Source organism: Eurytemora carolleeae, unplaced genomic scaffold (assembly GCF_000591075.1).
Source record: "Eurytemora carolleeae unplaced genomic scaffold, Eaff_2.0 scaffold266, whole genome shotgun sequence".
Lineage (NCBI taxonomy): Eukaryota > Metazoa > Arthropoda > Copepoda > Calanoida > Temoridae > Eurytemora > Eurytemora carolleeae.
In genome coordinates, this window is record NW_019396291.1 from 376064 (window position 1) to 392669 (window position 16606).

Here is a 16606-nt window from a genome sequence, read left to right on the forward strand (position 1 = left end):
CAAATTTTGTGTAGGACCTCACGTGACCCCAAGGAATGATCAAATTTTAAAAATTTTTGTTTAAAAGTTTTTTATTTTTGTAAAATTTTGAAAATGGTCAAAAAATATTATGAAATCCGCAAACCTTTTTTGTTTTTGTTTTATACTGTACAAAGAGAAGATGCTCAGAGATAAAGCCACAGTTAAAAGTTAAAATAGAAGATGGGCGCGAAACGCCCTAAAAGCCCAGTCTTTTATAATTAAATATTACTGAAAAAAAAATATTTGATTTGATTTGAAAAACAAAAATACGATAAAAGGACTACAATTGGGAAATTATATGAAACGATTAGGAAATTAAGGACTTCAATTAGGAAGTTATGAAATAAGATTAGGAAATTAAGGACTTCAATTGGGAAGTTATGAAATACGATTAGGAAATTAAGGACTACAATTAGGCAGCTATGAAATACGATTAGGAAATTAAAGACTACAATTAGGAAGTTATGAAATACGATTAGAAAATTAAGAAATACTAGATAATTCAGTAAAAGACTACGATAAGAAGCTTAAGGAATGCGAAAAGGAAGGATCTGGAAGAATTACGGATGCATGCTTATAATTAGAGATGGGCGAACTCGCATTTTTTTCATTTCGTTCGTTCATCGGTCGTTAACGACCCACTTTTTCTTTTCTATCGTTAAGGATTAAGATTGTTAGAAATTAAAACGAATGTGTATCAATCAGATTAATTCTTTTGAGTAATGATTAAAAAGATTTATTAAGATATATGAAGATTTATGAAAAATGAAGAGAAAAGATATAAAGTAAATTGATGAAAATAATAATATCAATAATAGATTTTACGGTTAAAAGTATTTAAATCATAACTAACCTTAGCACCAGTTAAAACCACTTTTCCACTTACAAATATTAAAAGCACGATCCTAAAACATTTTTCAACATCAGGCTTAACAAGATACTTATTAAATCACATGTCAAGTTAAATTGCTATCCATTGGACAATTAAAAGTCATATTTTAAGTCTAAAAATCGCCTTCATATTCCAGAGAATTCTGGTTCTAATAATCGCACAAAATTACGATCAATGAGATTTGTATCTTTAAACTTGAAATAATTATCTCATTAGGTTTAAACTGTTTCCAAACGCTGCTGTTTGAAATTTCACCGATTTTGGCTCCCAGATTTTTTCAGCTCACTAATAAAATTGAGACATGAAGGATTTATATTGGAAGTTTATTGCTTTTCTTTTCTTTAGAAATCAGTTCTATTTATTTATATTCAGATCTTGTGCGTGATCTTCATAACTTTGTAATATTCAGATCAACAAATCATTTCTAACCGAACTTTTTTATTAACTATTAAAATAGAATATTAATTGAAATGTAATATGTTCTTATGGACAAATTTTGGAGAACCAAACTGCAAAAACGTCAAATATTTCTGCTTATTTTTATCTCAAAATTTCTTCATTCAAAACATCTACATTAAAGAGACCGAAGGGTGAAAACGTAAGTCATATGTTGATAGAACTTGCGAATTTATGCGACGATGTAATTGAATAAAAGTCACAGAATTTAACCCGTTAAATAGGAAAACAAGGATATCTTTTTATCCTTGATCAGAAGATTTAAGGGTTGTTGGAAATAACATTGAAAATGTATTGGGAATTTTACATCACAGCTCCCAACCAAGGAAAAAACATTGAAAATGTATTGGGAATTTTACATCACAGCTTCCAATCCAGAAAAAAAAACTTTACATCACCAACTTAACTAGAAAAAAAAAGAAAAAAAAACATCACAGCTACAACTCCCCACTAACCTCCCAAAATGTATTGGGAACTTTTTTTGGGTAAGTAGGAGGGATTCATACTTACCCAAAAAACATAAAACTAAACCAACGAGGTTAAAACCAAACCCTTCAAGACTGATTCAGAATTAAGCATTACAATAATGAATAAATGCTGTTAACCGTTTTGGTTCGTTATTTAAAAACTTTTACTTTTACTAAAACAGCCAAGATATAAAAATATAGGAAAACGAGTCAAAAACGATAAACATAACACTTTCGTTTTTGGGTCGTTTTTGTCTCGTTTTTTGCATATATTTTATGTCAGGATCAAAATTTGGCAAAGTGTAAGCAAATTATTTTGAAAACATTTGCTCTTTTTTAATTATGCCAAATTTTGACCCTGAAAGAACAAGGCCAAAAACGAACAAGAAACGCACCAACTTAATGCACATCACAAATTACAATTCCCAACCTGGAGAAAATAATAACTTTCAACAAATAAGTTCATACAAAGATTGTAACACTATTTTTCATATTTCTAATGTTAAATTATCAAAAGTAATATCTACCATGTTCTGAATTTTGAAATCCTTGAATTTGGTTGGAAATCCCAGTTTCTGGATAATTCTTGCGTATTTCCTGGCGGCTAGCCGAGATTCTTCTTCAGACTTAGCTCCAGTACACACCATCTTACCTAGGTTAACAACATCTTACTTAGGTTATACAGGACACACCTTCTTACCTAGGTTAACAACATCTTACTTAGGTTATACAGTACACACCATCTTACCTAGGTTAACAACATCTAATATTTAGGTTATACAGTACACACCATCTTACCTAGGTTAACAACATCTTACTTAGGTTATACAGTACACACCATCTTACCTAGGTTAACAACATCTAATATTTAGGTTATACAGTACACACCATCTTACCTAGGTTAACAACATCTTACTTAGGTTATACAGTACAAAGTGTAAACACCATCTTTACTAGGTTGTAAATGTATATTAATTGTTTATACTTTCATGAGAGAAAAGAGTGCAAACCTGAGCTAAAAATTAGCGCCGTTGTTCTTGGATCTCTGATGCGCATAATAACTGCAGCAAAACGTTTAGGATTGTACTCAGCGTTACGTGCATGCAGTGCAATCTTCTTCAAATCCAGCTTACTTCCCATATTCACGGTTGAGACAATATTCTAGACAGAAAGTAGATTAATTGATTAACCTTTATTTCTTTGTGCACCTTAAATGTAGAAAGCAGATGAATTACAGAATTTAGAATTTCTATTATTTTCGCAAAATCACCAAAAAAAGTTCAACATTGTACAATGTACATCCAATCTTTGACCTCCTTTGACCTTGGGCCATCTATTTTAAAGAAACAATTTTGAAAGAGGGGAAGGTGGGGAATAGAACAAAAATGGTAAGTTTCCTTCATCTTCTTTAATACTTTTCAGTTTTTGCCAAAAGTTAAGTGTAAGGAAGTTTTAAAAGGAAAATATCGTCCACGGGCCTCTCCCCTTCCGCTACTTGTCCTACCCTGCCTTTCCTCGTCCTCTCCTTGTCCTAACCTGCCTTTCCTCGTCCTCTCCTTGTCCTACCCTGCCTCTGCCCGTCCTCTACTTGTCCTGAAGTACCTGAAGTTGTGGGATGATATCGTTGGCTGCAGGTGTAGACATCGACATTATATTGGACAGGGGCCCCATTGCAGGGGAGGGTGGAGCAGGACTGGCCACAGGGGCGTAGACAGGGGCTATCTGGCCGGAAAGGGCGGCCTCCATCCCCCGCCCGGACATAGGGGTGGCCCCAGTAGACAGAAGGGCCTGGGGTGTGTTCGCCAGTAAATTCTGAAATTTAGAATAACTGTTCAGTTCAAAGTCAATATTCTTCTAAAACTTTTCTTAAAAACACACTTACTTCGCTAGCGGGGGGGAGGGGGGTAATGGGTAATCAATGGTAATCACCGCCACCCAAACGTGCTTTGCGGCATGCACGCTCCTCAATTGGTAATATCTACAACCTGATTAGGTAATCAGACAAAAACAGCGTAACATTAAATCGTTTATTTAAATAAATATCCAGACAAAGCTGTGTTTCCGAGCTATTAATATACATTAGTACTCAGGGGTGTATATTTTTCAGAATTACACCCCTGAGTTCCCCCCCCCACCCCCAAAAAAGCATTTAATTTCCCTGAAAAATCATTCATTTTCCCCAATTCAGCGAAAAAAAAACAAAAAAAAATATTCTTCTCGAGAAAAAATTGATTTTCTAAAAGGCGGGGGGAATGATTTGTTAGGAAAATATACACCCCTGTAAAACACTACCTGGGGCGTGTGGTGCCCCGTTGATAGCATATTTTGAGGAGTGAACCCAAAACTGTAAAGATTGCCCCCTCTATTCTGCTGCTGCTGCTCCTAAATGGATCAAAATAAACAATAAAAAAATTCTTTGCACAATCAAATATTTTCTTTGCGCTTTTTTACCCGGGCTGGGAGGAATTGGGGGTAACAACCATTTTGACAATGAATTAATCAAAGAGTCATATTAAATATTATTTTTATTTGAATAAAATTATTTTCTAGAAATATTCATTTTTTTTTTAGAAAATCCAGAATCCAATTAAGCCATAGAATGCAATTTAACATTTATAAAGTGTCGTCTTTTAATCCTGCTGATAATGAAATGTTGCAGCAATTTTTTTTTCATTGAATAATTATATTGAGCTTTTTAAAACTGTTCCCGCATATTTCATGGCTGTTTATATTCTATAACAATTTCTGAGATTTAGGTCTATTAGTAGAAAACCTATTGAAAACTGTCAACACAACATTTAATAAATTCTTTTGATGTCTCTGAACTTCTGGGTTAAATGTAGTTTGATAAAATTTTTTTTTACCTGGGCCGAGGGGGCAATCATTTGATCCTCCTCCATTGCATGATGAGGAGTACCTATATTGTATAATCGACATCGACATCGACATCGACATCGACATCGACATCGACATCGACATCAACATCGACATCGACATCAATGTCAACGTCAACATATATCAACATCATTAAGTTGTGTTCCTAATTCCCAAAAATTTGGGTATTATAAGTTTTCTTTAATTCGTGATCTATCCCTTTAAAGAGGGTGTTTATGAGAAAATGAAAGTTGTGTAAAATTAACAATTAGCTAATCAATCAATCCATCAATCGATCAATCATTTATATTCGATATTTCTGAAAAGAGAATTTGTCGTTAACATTCAAGTACAGTGTACAGTGTGCACTATCCTGTCTACTGCACTAATTTTAGGTAGTGTACACTGGGTAGATGGGGGGGGGGGATTATTAGGCCTATTAAACATGGCTCTCGTCCAATCCTCATTCCAGAAACATCACATTGAATTCTTAAAGGGACAGTTGACATAATTCCGATGAAAGCCTGAAATGCCCGTTAAATCAATTTTGAGATGGAATCACATGCATAACTCCATTATTTTTTAATGATCCAATAATAATTTAAAGGTTACAATTTTTGATCGGACATACCACTCTGTAAATAAAAAAAAACCTCTTTTTCCAAATTTGTTCCTTAGCCCTTCCCTCTTCTTTCTCTTTTTCCCTTTTCCTTTCCGTTTCCCTTATATCCCCTTTTTTATCATCCACCCAAAACCCCTTTAATAGAGCTCAAAGGGGTGGGAAGCAAAAATATACATCCCTGCCGACTGTCCCTTTCTTACGGTCAAAATAATTAGTAATAACTTACCAATATCAATATCATCCAGAGCTGGGGACGGTAGCATATTATCCATAGCGAATTATTTTTATTATTTCTGAAAAAATAAAAAATACAATTTTAAGACTTTTGAGAATGCTGGCCAGGTGTTAAACTGCCTATGCATAAATAAGATTAGGGGGCCTCAAATTCTTTTAATAAAAATATGGGGACCACATATTTACACCAAATTGATAAACTTAAAAAAAGTCCAATTTTTTATCAAAATTTGCGGGTTTATTAGTTTTCAAAGAAAAATAGAACACAAGATTTTTCAAGTAACCATGTTGAAATTAGAGGCGTCCTTATTCATAAAGGTTCTTGATTCATCTCAGGGCGGTGAATCATTGTTTTTGAACACTGACAGAAAAGTTTAAATGGTACACAAAAATTCTTTTTCCTGCAATATTTTTTTAAGTTAACTACGTTGTGTTGACGTCATTTAGATATTTGTTTTGCTCCAGTTATATTGGTACCAGATACATTCAGGTAGGTCAGTGTATTCCCACAAATCTGAAGTATTTGTAGTAGTCCATTGTCAGAGAGTTGTTCGCAGTTACTTAAGTTCAGGTTTTCTAGACAAGGCAGAGTTCCATTAAATTCGCTCAAAATTTCTCCAGAAATGCTTGAGTTTGACAATGTCAGACATTTTATTGTACTTCTAATCTGCTTTAATGTTTGCAAAAACCAAACATCATCAATAGCTGTTCCATAAATACCAGAAAGATCTAGAGTTTGGAGTTGTTTTGAATACATCTTGAAATCAGTTTTAAGAATAATTTTGGTACTCCCAATTATTGTAAAGGAGGACAAGGATGGAATCGACAATATTGGATTCAATCCAGTTGATGTCAATTTACTGACTGAGACAAAAAATCTGTTTTTTATGCCAAGTTGAAACATCAAAAGTTCCGGATGTTTCTTTACAAGATACTCAACACCATCATCCGTAGCATCCAGAACTTCAAAACCTAATACTGTCTCAATGGCATCAGCAAACTTGATCATCTGAGTTGTTGAAAATTGGGTAGAAAATCTCCATTAATGAACCAGCTTATCTCCACATCCGTCCACTCTCTCCTTGAGTAGTAGAAACTCCCCTCAGCATCTTCTTACCCCTGTAGTCCAAGAATTGGACAATATGCCTGACCACTTCTGGACACATAACATCTAGGGCTGGGGTCAGTGCACTCATCACAGCAGGTAGAGTGTTTGTGTTAGTATCATCTGCACCAGTGTTGCTGGGCTCCAACATTTTTAGCTAATAGAGGCTCTGAAAAAGCATTGTAAAGTACACATTGTAAGAAGAGTACTACTACTACTTTGAGTCACCCAATATCCCAATATCCCAATATCCGAACAACATGCTAACAGGTTTTTTAATCTTACAGACATAAAAGGATAATTCTTAGTGTGTCCGATTTGGGAAAAATAAGCCAATTCAAAATAATCTTTCATTCTTTTTTTCTACAATTAAAAAAACTTCTGGTTAATATTTAATAAAATGAAACAAGTAAAGCTGGCAAGATGTAAAATAATTTTTTTTAAATTATCCGATCCAATTTTTAATTAAATACTATCTTTACTCATCAAGGTATTTTACTTATCCAAAATATTAATAATTTAATATCTAGATCTTCAGGTATATCAAGCTATTAACATTATAACATCTTTCTTGCGCATCTCTTTCATACCGAGATCTTCAACGTTTAATCATTTATAAACATTTAATATATTTGGCATTCAATTTCCCATTCAGATTTTAACATGGATTTTTGTTGTACTTTAGACCAAGGCTAATTGTAAGGAATATTGTTTCTTTAACGCTATATTTTCAGAACTAAAGATCGATTGAATTAACGTACAATTGCACTGAAGTCAGCTGTTCACAACCCTTTTTAGTCCATTGAAACATTAGTACATATGGACAAAATAGAAATTAATTATTTTCCAAATGAACTAATTAGATTATTAATTATTATCTTTTTTAAAAAATTGCATCGTATTTTAGAAATTTGTGGCTGTAGCACCAGCCCTCTTGCTTGTCCTAGCGGCAGCGCTCGGTCCCCTAGAATGTCCTAACCACAGCACACGGATCCCTAGCCTGTCCTAGCTGCAGCACTCGGCCAAATAAATTGTCGTAACCTAACCTAACTCTCAAATATTAAGATTACATCATATAATTTTTTTGTGTAAAAACAAAACGTTATTTTTTTACAAGTTGTGACACTTCGAGCATTTGAAATGGGCACAAATTGAAAGATCGAGTATTTGGGATCCCGGCCTATATTGTGAGTAAAGGTCGAGATAATAAACTAAGACATTCTTCTTACTATGTATAAAGCCCGACGAGAACAATTTCCAATATTAATTTTTTTCTAATATCACAATTAAAGATATATTTTTGTATTAAAACATTAACTGTTTTGAAGACATTGCTGCAGAGCTGAAAGCTTTAGAATAGGATATCCTTATTCCATGATCGCTTAATCTGAGCATCCAATAAACACACTTATGATTTTATTTTTGATCCTCTTTTTTAGATATGATCCCTACCGTATAAAAGTTACGTTTGGTATCAATAAAAATACGATGCTTTATCGATTGGACTAATATCCGATTGAACTACAGTCAGCTGTTTACAAGCCAGCTTTTAGAGCATTTAAACAAATTAGATTTAATCATGTTAATATGAACTTAAAAAAAACATATTTTATCACATTTGAGGACTATAGCCATTTTGAACGTTCGTCTTAAAATAATTAATCCAAAACTTACGTTCGTTCAATCAAATGATACAATTGATAAGACACCATCAACACCAAAAATGCGCAAAAATTAAAAACCGGTTTTACAACAGAAAGAGCTTATCTCTTTTCTCTAGAAACAAATCTAAAGAAAACATTAGTCTTGATATTAGCAAAAAAAGAGAATCGGTATATTCCTAGAGAAAGATTTTAGGCCCCCCCCCGGCCCCCCCCTTCCTATCAATGTTGTACATGGGTCTGACAGGAAGTGTCTTAACTTAAATTAACCCGTGGCCGCAGTGCTAGGCCCCCTAGCCTGTCCTAGCCGCAGCGCTCGGCCCAGAAAGTGTCTTGACCTAACATAAATAAATACTAATTTNGGGGGGGGGGTCCAAAAATCGTTCACTAGGACAGACCCCGAACATATCCTTAACTTGAATCATTGTCTTATTTGAAACAAATCCACATTCCCTTTCTGAGTATAATCGGCATTTCAAAACAAAACTGATTTTCTTAATTTACTCAATAAATCACTAAAAACAAAAATTATCTTATAAAGAATAAATTAACTGCCGAATTATTTCAAGAATATTGGTTTCCGCATTTTATTTGTTATATAAAAGAACAACCATGATTTTTTCTAACATTTTAAAAGTAAAAGTGAATAAATTAAAATGATAGCTAATGAGTTAAAATCTTAAAAATTTGCGAGAAAAATAAACAGCTAACAAATGTATTAAAGAATATAATCTAAAGAACTTATTTTTTGTTACAGAAAATAGTCCGCGGCACTGCACGCGTGCGGTGTGACGTGAGAATCCGTCCGGTGTCGTGTATAAAGATTCGAGAGCCTACATACCACCAACACAATGTCTATTAAATCATGTTAACACAATTTTAGACATCCAAGCTAATTTTTTTTGAACATTTAGAATTATTTGTTTGCGTAAATGAAAGCGAATTTAGTTTTAAAATGAAGTATTTAAGGGGAAAATGCAAAAAAATTGAGTTTCCGTGCAAAAAGTCGCCTTCCTTTCAAATTAACAATCATTAACTCTTAAAAAACATATACTATTAATTGTAGAAGGTTTGCCCAATCAAATAATATTATACAAATACAATACCTGACAAACCATGGGCAAAACTTTTTTTAATCGTTAAGAAACGCTTTTTTAGGTCGAGTTACGATGCAGAAACGTTTCTGCACTGTAAAAAAATCGGAATGTCGTGTCAAAACTTCAGTTTTGATGTATGTTAAAACGGGTTGAACACTATGGCAGGCCAGTTGCTAGGAATTTCTTAAGGGTGGGGGTGGGGAGGGGTACAAAATATTAGAAATAAGATAGTGTGACGGGCACGCCTTAGGCGAAAATNCCCCCCCCCCCCGAGACGGGCCTGCACTTTTATGTGCTAGGCTCTTCATAATGTGCATGAGTTAAAAGTGTGTGTCGATAAAATCACGTCTTATCCTAAACTATACTTTTCTAATTTCTTTTCTTTTTTAGATACTGTAAAGACAATTGTAAAAATTGCAATCCAAAAAAATCTGAGCTTATGACCAAGATTTGAACCGCTATTTTACATGTCAAACCTGATAAATAGGAAAGTGGCCTGACATTGTAAACTTTATAAAGACAAATTTTAACCATAAACAAAATGTATTAAATCTTTTTTAGTTGACAACAAAAATTGTAATAGGTGAAAATAAACAAATAAAAAAATTGATAAAACACAGTTTTTGTTAATAATTAACATACGTAAATAACATAAGTTTAACAGATTCGACGTACAATTTTGTATGGCAAAATTAAGAGTGGTCGTAATAAAGTTAAATGGAAACATGAACCATGATCAAATTGTGAACTAATTGTCTCAATTCCTTAATGTACCTACTGAAATTTTAAAAAGTTAGATTTGAAAAATCTTAAGCTTACCCCAAAATAATGGTAAAACGATTTTTCTCTAATAGCCGAATTTAAACAATCCAAATTAAAGTAAATATAGTCAACAAGTCTGATTTGATAAATAGCAAAACGTAGTTGACCTATGAATGGTTAGTTTAACTACTTCTCCAGTGCACTCTTGAACTCACTAGAGCAGTAATTGAATAAGTCTAACCTAGTTCATCTACTTATTGCTATTCATTATTTCCGACCACCTATTTGTGATTCAATTATGGTTCATTCTATTAAAGCTTATAGTTTTCACAAACAATGAGTTTCTAAAAACATTTATTCGGGAATTTTGTTTATTTTTTCCAAATCCAGTCCAAGGTTCACGTCTCCTTCATATCCATTGTGTTCTATAGCCTAAAAAAGCAGGGCCTATATTTTTTTAGAATTATCAAGAGTGGGGGAGGATTTTTAATATTTTAGGGAAAATTAGAAAAATAAAGTTTCTTTTAATTTAATAATTTCATTTTCATTCAAATAAGGCTGAAACTATAAGGGCACTTTTTAATAACAATGCTGAAATCCACCTTGCACTATGAAACATTTTTAAACTAATGAGTTAATTTTTTACCATTTGAACTTATTCAGATAAAATTTTAGCCTTGAATCGAACAAGTTTTTACCCACATATGGACGATTTTCAGCGATTTGCAACGCAGCTTTTGATATACCCATATCAACGCAACAAAAAAAAACTAAATCGACCTCTTTCTCATAATGATAAATTGGTACTGTTTTTAATTTAACTTAACGGCTATCATAATTACCAATTTACTATTGTATGATGAAATATTCACCATAATAATGAAAGAAAGCGCAATTCACTAATTGTTACAATTGATCTTAATTTGATTCGTTGCTTTTTAACTATTTTTTAGTGTAATGAGTGTACACTGTAACCCTGTATTATAGTAAGACAGTAATTACCTCTAATCTGGCCAGATAATGAGAAGGAAGCGAGTGCTCACGTGCCCCTGTTAGAATAACATCCAGATAAACCTTTAAATTTTTTAAATAAATAAAAATTATTAAAAATTGTGTTTGTAAAAGGTTTAGAGATTTGTGCAAACCTTAAAATCAATTTTAAAGAACCAGGGACCGTATTTAATGAATTGGAGAGGTTGCTTAGCTGAGATTTAAAAGTTAAGCCCGACATGCGAAATTACTCACGCGTTTATGGAGACTCGAGTCTTTGGATGGATTCTGAGTGATACAGATTCAACCAATGAGAGATGCTTTCAAAGCTTGTCTGCATATGGTATGCATGATCAGCTGATAGATTTAGCTTTCCTCAATGTAAATTTCGAAAACTCGAACTTTAAGTATAAACATTATTTCGTTAGTGTTTATTTAATATAGAAATTTAAATTGAAAATAAAACCTTGCTTGGTCGTTTGTCAGGTTCATCCGGCTTCACAAGATAATATGTGTACGCAATTTCACTCCTTCCATCCTCTAATTCAACCTGGCATCAATAGCATCAATATCAAGATCAAGATCAAGATCAAGATCAATTTTTTTACCCGAACTTCCATCCTTTTATAAACTCTAGGTACTCCTTCCTGCTTGTCTAAAGTCTCAAGATGCTCCTAAAACAGTAGCTTTAAAAATCTTCAGTTATTAATTATTATCCTAAACCCTTGAAAACCAATTGTTTTCCAAAAGCGTTTTAAGGTTTTTTAAATACTAAATAAAAACGTTTAAGCAAAAAATATCATTTGGGGAGAGGAAGTGAAGGGGGGGGGGTAGATAAAATGTGTTTAACCTGATCAAGTTCCCAGAGTACACCCCACACATGTTCTCCTTCATGAGGAACTAAAGTAGCCGGTGCTCCTTGCCACCTCTATATATATCAATGTCCAATACAGACTAGTTTTAAATATCAAACAAAGACAGGATATGACAGGGAAAATGCAGAACAGAGAAAAGACAGATGAAAAGGCAGGAATAGGATAGGATAGGGACAGGGATCTGTAACAAGACAGGACAAAGACAAAGACTGACAGGACAGAAGAGGCACGACATAATATTTGTAAAAAGAATAAAATTAAATAATATACGTTCATACATAGATTTCTCAATTATCCGATGAATAAAATAGCACCTTAGAGAAGTAGTTGAAGTCTAATTTATAGTCGGACAACTTTGCTATACTTCGAAACCTACATAAAAAAAAGGTTAAAGCGTTGAGGAAATCCTTCTTTTAACACATTCATATGAATATTTAATAGCCTATTTCCCAACGCAGATACACAGATTTATAGAAAGAGCTGAATTTTAAGAAAATAAAAAATTTCGTTCCCTTAGGCTGAAAATGTATTTTAATTTTCTGAATTATAAACAATAATCATGATTTACAACAACTTTAAACAAAGAATTTTTTAGTCAATTCTTCAAACAATCTATCATTCAATCAATCAATCAATTAATCAATAAACTAGTTAATTACAAAGGTTTTCAGGAACCACTTTAAGGAAGATATTTAAAAAGTTTGATGAAAGATCAAAATGACTATTAAGGCCGCTTCTTTGTCTCTGTTAATGGCATAAAAGATAACTAAATACACAGCACAATATTAACAATCATAAAACTGTCAAATTATGAAGAAAAAATTACATTTTAGAGGGAAGGAAGCTGGGAGGGGTTTAATAGAATGTTGTAAGACCCTGCAAAACAAAATATTTTAAAGATAACCTTGCTGACGGATTATTAATCCTGATTCTCTGACTTGAAAGATTGGATCCGAATGCAAAATAAGAAAATGTAGATTGAGATTTCTCCAGAATTCCTCCACCCAGTCCCTCCATTCTCAATACACTGAACAGGTTTTTTTTTGCAGGGGATGAAACTTATAACTATTCTATGTTCAAAAACTTACACGCAGTGTCAAGTTTGGAACAAACAAGTTTTTAAACTTTCCTTTTATGAAAAGTTTATAATATGTTTTTATCTCACAAACATTGCTCAAGATCCGGATCCGGATCTAAAATTTTTTTGTGACTTGCATCCGGATTTGTTTATTTAAGTGGATCGTGGATGTATTCTAATTATTTCTATTAATAGAAATGTTTTTGAATTTTGATACGGGTATGCGATCAATATAATAAGTTCAGTTAAGAGCAAAACCTTGGTTTAAAATTCAACTAGAAACTTTCTTTGAATAATGAATCAGCGTAGCAATATTTATAAGATAATTGAATTTTACATTCTAAAAACTACAATATTCATCACCAATCTGTTAATTTTGGTATTAATAATTTATAACTCAAATTAATATTTTTCGAGTGCTTACGTTATTTTCCTTTATTTGTTAAAACTTTCTTCCATAATCTCACATGCACATATATTCAGGCATCAAACTAAACTTACGGCTTAATAAGTTGCTTAATGTATTGAGCCATATTATAATCTAAAACATTTTATTATTTCTAACAAAGATTGAATTAAAGCTTTTAATTCACATCACACACTTAATCATATATTGGGTCTGTCTTAGAGAACAATTTTAGAACCCCCCCCCAAGTCAATTTTGGGTGTCGTATCGTTTGCACTAAAGATTGATCGGACTAACGTACATTCGCACTAACGTTCATTCGGACTAACGTTTTATTTAAGGGTTAGGTTAGGTTAAGACAATTTCTGGGCCGAGCGCTGCGGCTAGGACAGGCTAGGGGGCCGGGTGCTGCGGCCACAAGTGTTACTGATCAGCTGACTTTAGTGCAAAAGTACGTTAGTTCAATCGGACATTAGTGCAAACGATATAGCATCCATTTGATACTTGTTTTGATAACGCGTTGATAATACATACATAGTTTATTACAACTTTGATACTAGTTTTATTTAGAAGTTGATCTACTGTTTTGAAAATACGTTGATACTTATAGTTTTGAAAAGACTATAAAACTTATTTTTGAAAAGATGTTGAGACTATTTTTGTAAAGACGTTGATACTTGTTTTGAATTTTGATAAGACTTTATTACTTGTTTTGTTAAGACGTTGATAGTAGTTTTACAAAGACTATGATACTTATTTGAAAAGACGTTAATACTAGTTTTGATAAGTCATAGACAGGTATATGCTACATATTTTTGAAAAAAAGGTTGAGACTATTTTTGTAAAGACTTTGATACTTGTTTTGTTAAGTCGTTGATACTAGCTTTGATTAGACGTTGATACTAGTTTTGATTAGACGTTGATACTAGTTTTGATTAGACGTTGATACTAGTTTTGATTAGACGTTGATACTAGNAGAGTTTGAGGCGAGTAATTACATGAATTTAGGAAATATTAAAATGCATGGGTTACTTGCCAAGAATAGACTTGAACCTGATGAAATAGATTTTCCAGTGGACGAGAATATGCTGGAGAAACCCAGGTATACAGGGTCTCTAGAACAAAATGGGAAAAGGAAGACGACAAGAGGAAGATTAAAATAAGTATCTTGTTCAATATTAGAGTGTCAACCAAACATCCGAATTCTACGGAAATCAATTTATCTTAGATTGAGCACTGAAAAGATTTTTACAATTCTACCTAGCATAATCCTTCGCGTAAAGATGGAGTCAAACTTTATATAAACTCCACCAGAAAACAATTGAATGGGAAGACGACATTACATCAAAACTTAAGTGTATTTGATGTTGTTACAAAGCAAATAGACTTATTTTACACTTATTGAATCACCAATTTAAAGAAATGGGTCTGTTAACAATGCACAATTATTTTGTCTCATCCTGGATTATTTGACTTTTAAAAGTTAAATTTGATTGTTAAACTCGTCTTCCTAATTTAGAGTTTTCTTTTATCACTGTGTAGAAACTGCTAATCATACTCAACATGTATACATTGGTTACTAATTAAAGATTATGATTTCATTTTCTTACAAAAATAAAAAAATTTAAGGAAAAAAATAATGTGCACTGTGATCAAATATTTAAAGGAATTGAGTCATATAGGCACAAACTCTGATTTACTTATCCCTACTTATCTTTGCAACCTGGTTTTTAAACCTTAATTTTTTCAAACTTATATTCTTTGATCTAAGAGAATTTGTGCCAATTAGACTCAATTCCCTTTCAGGATACGAAACAGTCTTCTAGAGTTTGAGTTGGACTACGGCCGATCTCTAGGACTTGGTAAACAAATTTTGAAAATAATTTTCCTTATTATTCTTTAAAAGCGCTTCGGACTCACAACAAATTTTCGATGAGTTTTTGTTATAATTCCTAGATCTGTCGTTTTCACTTTTATATGCTGCAAACAAACAAGTGTAATTTAATGAAAAATTTATGTATAAACTTAAAAACTTTTTGTGATATAATTTAGTTTGATTTTTAAACATCCGCTAAACTGTGTCGGAAATTTTCCCAAGTTTTCCGTGGATCAAAGATCTCATGTATATTTGAGATCCTAAAATGTATTAAAATGTTTTAATTTGAAGCTGATATTTTAAATATATAGATACAAATAGACAATTTTAAATTTTAATATTTTAGATCCTTTGTCTCTGCACAGTAGCGCTGATTCAATTCGAGGAAATTTGAAACAGATTAAATTCACGGAATAGCAAAAAACGTTTCTACTAATGCAAGGCTATATCCATATGATTACAAAGATTGCACGGATTACACAGATTACACAGATTACACAGATTACACAAATTACACAAATTACACAGATTACACCGATTACACAAATTAGACAGATTATACAGATTACACCGATTACACAGATTACACAGATTTCACAGATTACACACGTTGCACAGATTACAGAGATCACAGAGATTGCACAGATTACACAAATTACACAGATTACACAGATTACACAGATTTCATAGATTACACAGATTACACAGATTACACAGATTACCCGAATTACACAGATCACACAGATTACACAGATTGCACAGAATACACAAATAAAAAAAATGAAAATTGAAATTAAAGCCATTTACAATTTACAATTTATTATTTACAAAATACTGCCATTATACACTTAAGCATTTACAATTTACAATTTACAATTTACAATTTACAGTTTACGATTTACAATTTACAATTTACAATTTAGAAATTTATAGTTTGGTCAGTAATAAACATTTGCCATTAAATACGCCTAGGCATTTACAATTTAAATTTGCAAATCCTTCATTCACAATATGTATATTTTCATCCATAAACATCTACATTTCCAATGAATTATATACAAATTACAATTTACTTATATATGACAATTAACAAATAGGTTGTAAATTTACAAAATGACAAAGGAACATTACACCTGAGGCCGAATTTAAAGAATTTTAGCCGGGGTTTAAATTTAAATCACGGCTCAAAT

General features: G+C 32.4%; 2 protein-coding genes and 2 long non-coding RNA genes across 6 annotated transcripts; 1 reads left to right on the forward strand and 3 right to left on the reverse strand.

Annotated features, from left to right (window-relative positions):
• Nucleotides 1–2363: 2363 nt before the first annotated feature.
• On the reverse strand, nucleotides 2364–5631 carry LOC111700272 (TATA-box-binding protein 2; the record flags this gene model as incomplete). Its single annotated transcript, XM_023471149.1, is given in 6 exon segments — nucleotides 2364–2488; nucleotides 2847–2997; nucleotides 3439–3648; nucleotides 4129–4218; nucleotides 4701–4753; nucleotides 5559–5631. Coding segments are annotated over 6 exon segments (675 nt in total), but the record flags the coding sequence as incomplete, so codon positions are not given.
• A 3405-nt stretch (nucleotides 5632–9036) lies between these two features.
• On the reverse strand, nucleotides 9037–10012 carry LOC111700290 (uncharacterized). The gene is made up of 3 exons (XR_002764962.1): nucleotides 9999–10012; nucleotides 9439–9458; nucleotides 9037–9165 (listed from the first exon to the last, which is right to left on the reverse strand). It is a non-coding gene; the product is annotated as an uncharacterized LOC111700290 (long non-coding RNA).
• A 516-nt stretch (nucleotides 10013–10528) lies between these two features.
• LOC111700289 (gamma-glutamylcyclotransferase) lies at nucleotides 10529–13723 on the reverse strand. Of its 3 annotated transcripts, none has more exons than XM_023471159.1 (8): nucleotides 13636–13721; nucleotides 12961–13083; nucleotides 12371–12428; nucleotides 12032–12109; nucleotides 11790–11855; nucleotides 11648–11731; nucleotides 11194–11265; nucleotides 10529–10623 (listed from the first exon to the last, which is right to left on the reverse strand). In XM_023471159.1, exons 1-8 carry the CDS (start codon nucleotides 13665–13667, stop codon nucleotides 10546–10548), a joined length of 591 nt encoding a protein of 196 aa, XP_023326927.1. In that variant the 5' UTR covers nucleotides 13668–13721; the 3' UTR covers nucleotides 10529–10545. The 3 variants fall into 3 exon arrangements, with proteins under 3 accessions (XP_023326927.1, XP_023326928.1, XP_023326929.1); XM_023471160.1 differs by having other exon boundaries at nucleotides 13559–13701; XM_023471161.1 differs by having other exon boundaries at nucleotides 10573–10623; nucleotides 11194–11240; nucleotides 13636–13723.
• A 799-nt stretch (nucleotides 13724–14522) lies between these two features.
• On the forward strand, nucleotides 14523–15801 carry LOC111700263 (uncharacterized). Its single transcript, XR_002764951.1, has 3 exons — nucleotides 14523–14642; nucleotides 15347–15402; nucleotides 15763–15801. It is a non-coding gene; the product is annotated as an uncharacterized LOC111700263 (long non-coding RNA).
• The last annotated feature ends 805 nt before the right edge of the window (nucleotides 15802–16606 follow it).

Coding starts and splice junctions, on each gene's coding strand:
- LOC111700289 (XM_023471159.1), bottom strand. CDS start 13,667: ATGGCTCAATACATTAAGCAACTTATTAAGCC. Junction 12,110..12,370: donor ACTTCAACTACTTCTCTAAG/GTGCTATTTTAT, acceptor TGATATATATAG/AGGTGGCAAGGAGCACCGGC. Junction 11,266..11,647: donor CTGACAAACGACCAAGCAAG/GTTTTATTTTCA, acceptor AAAAATTTAAAG/GTTTATCTGGATGTTATTCT.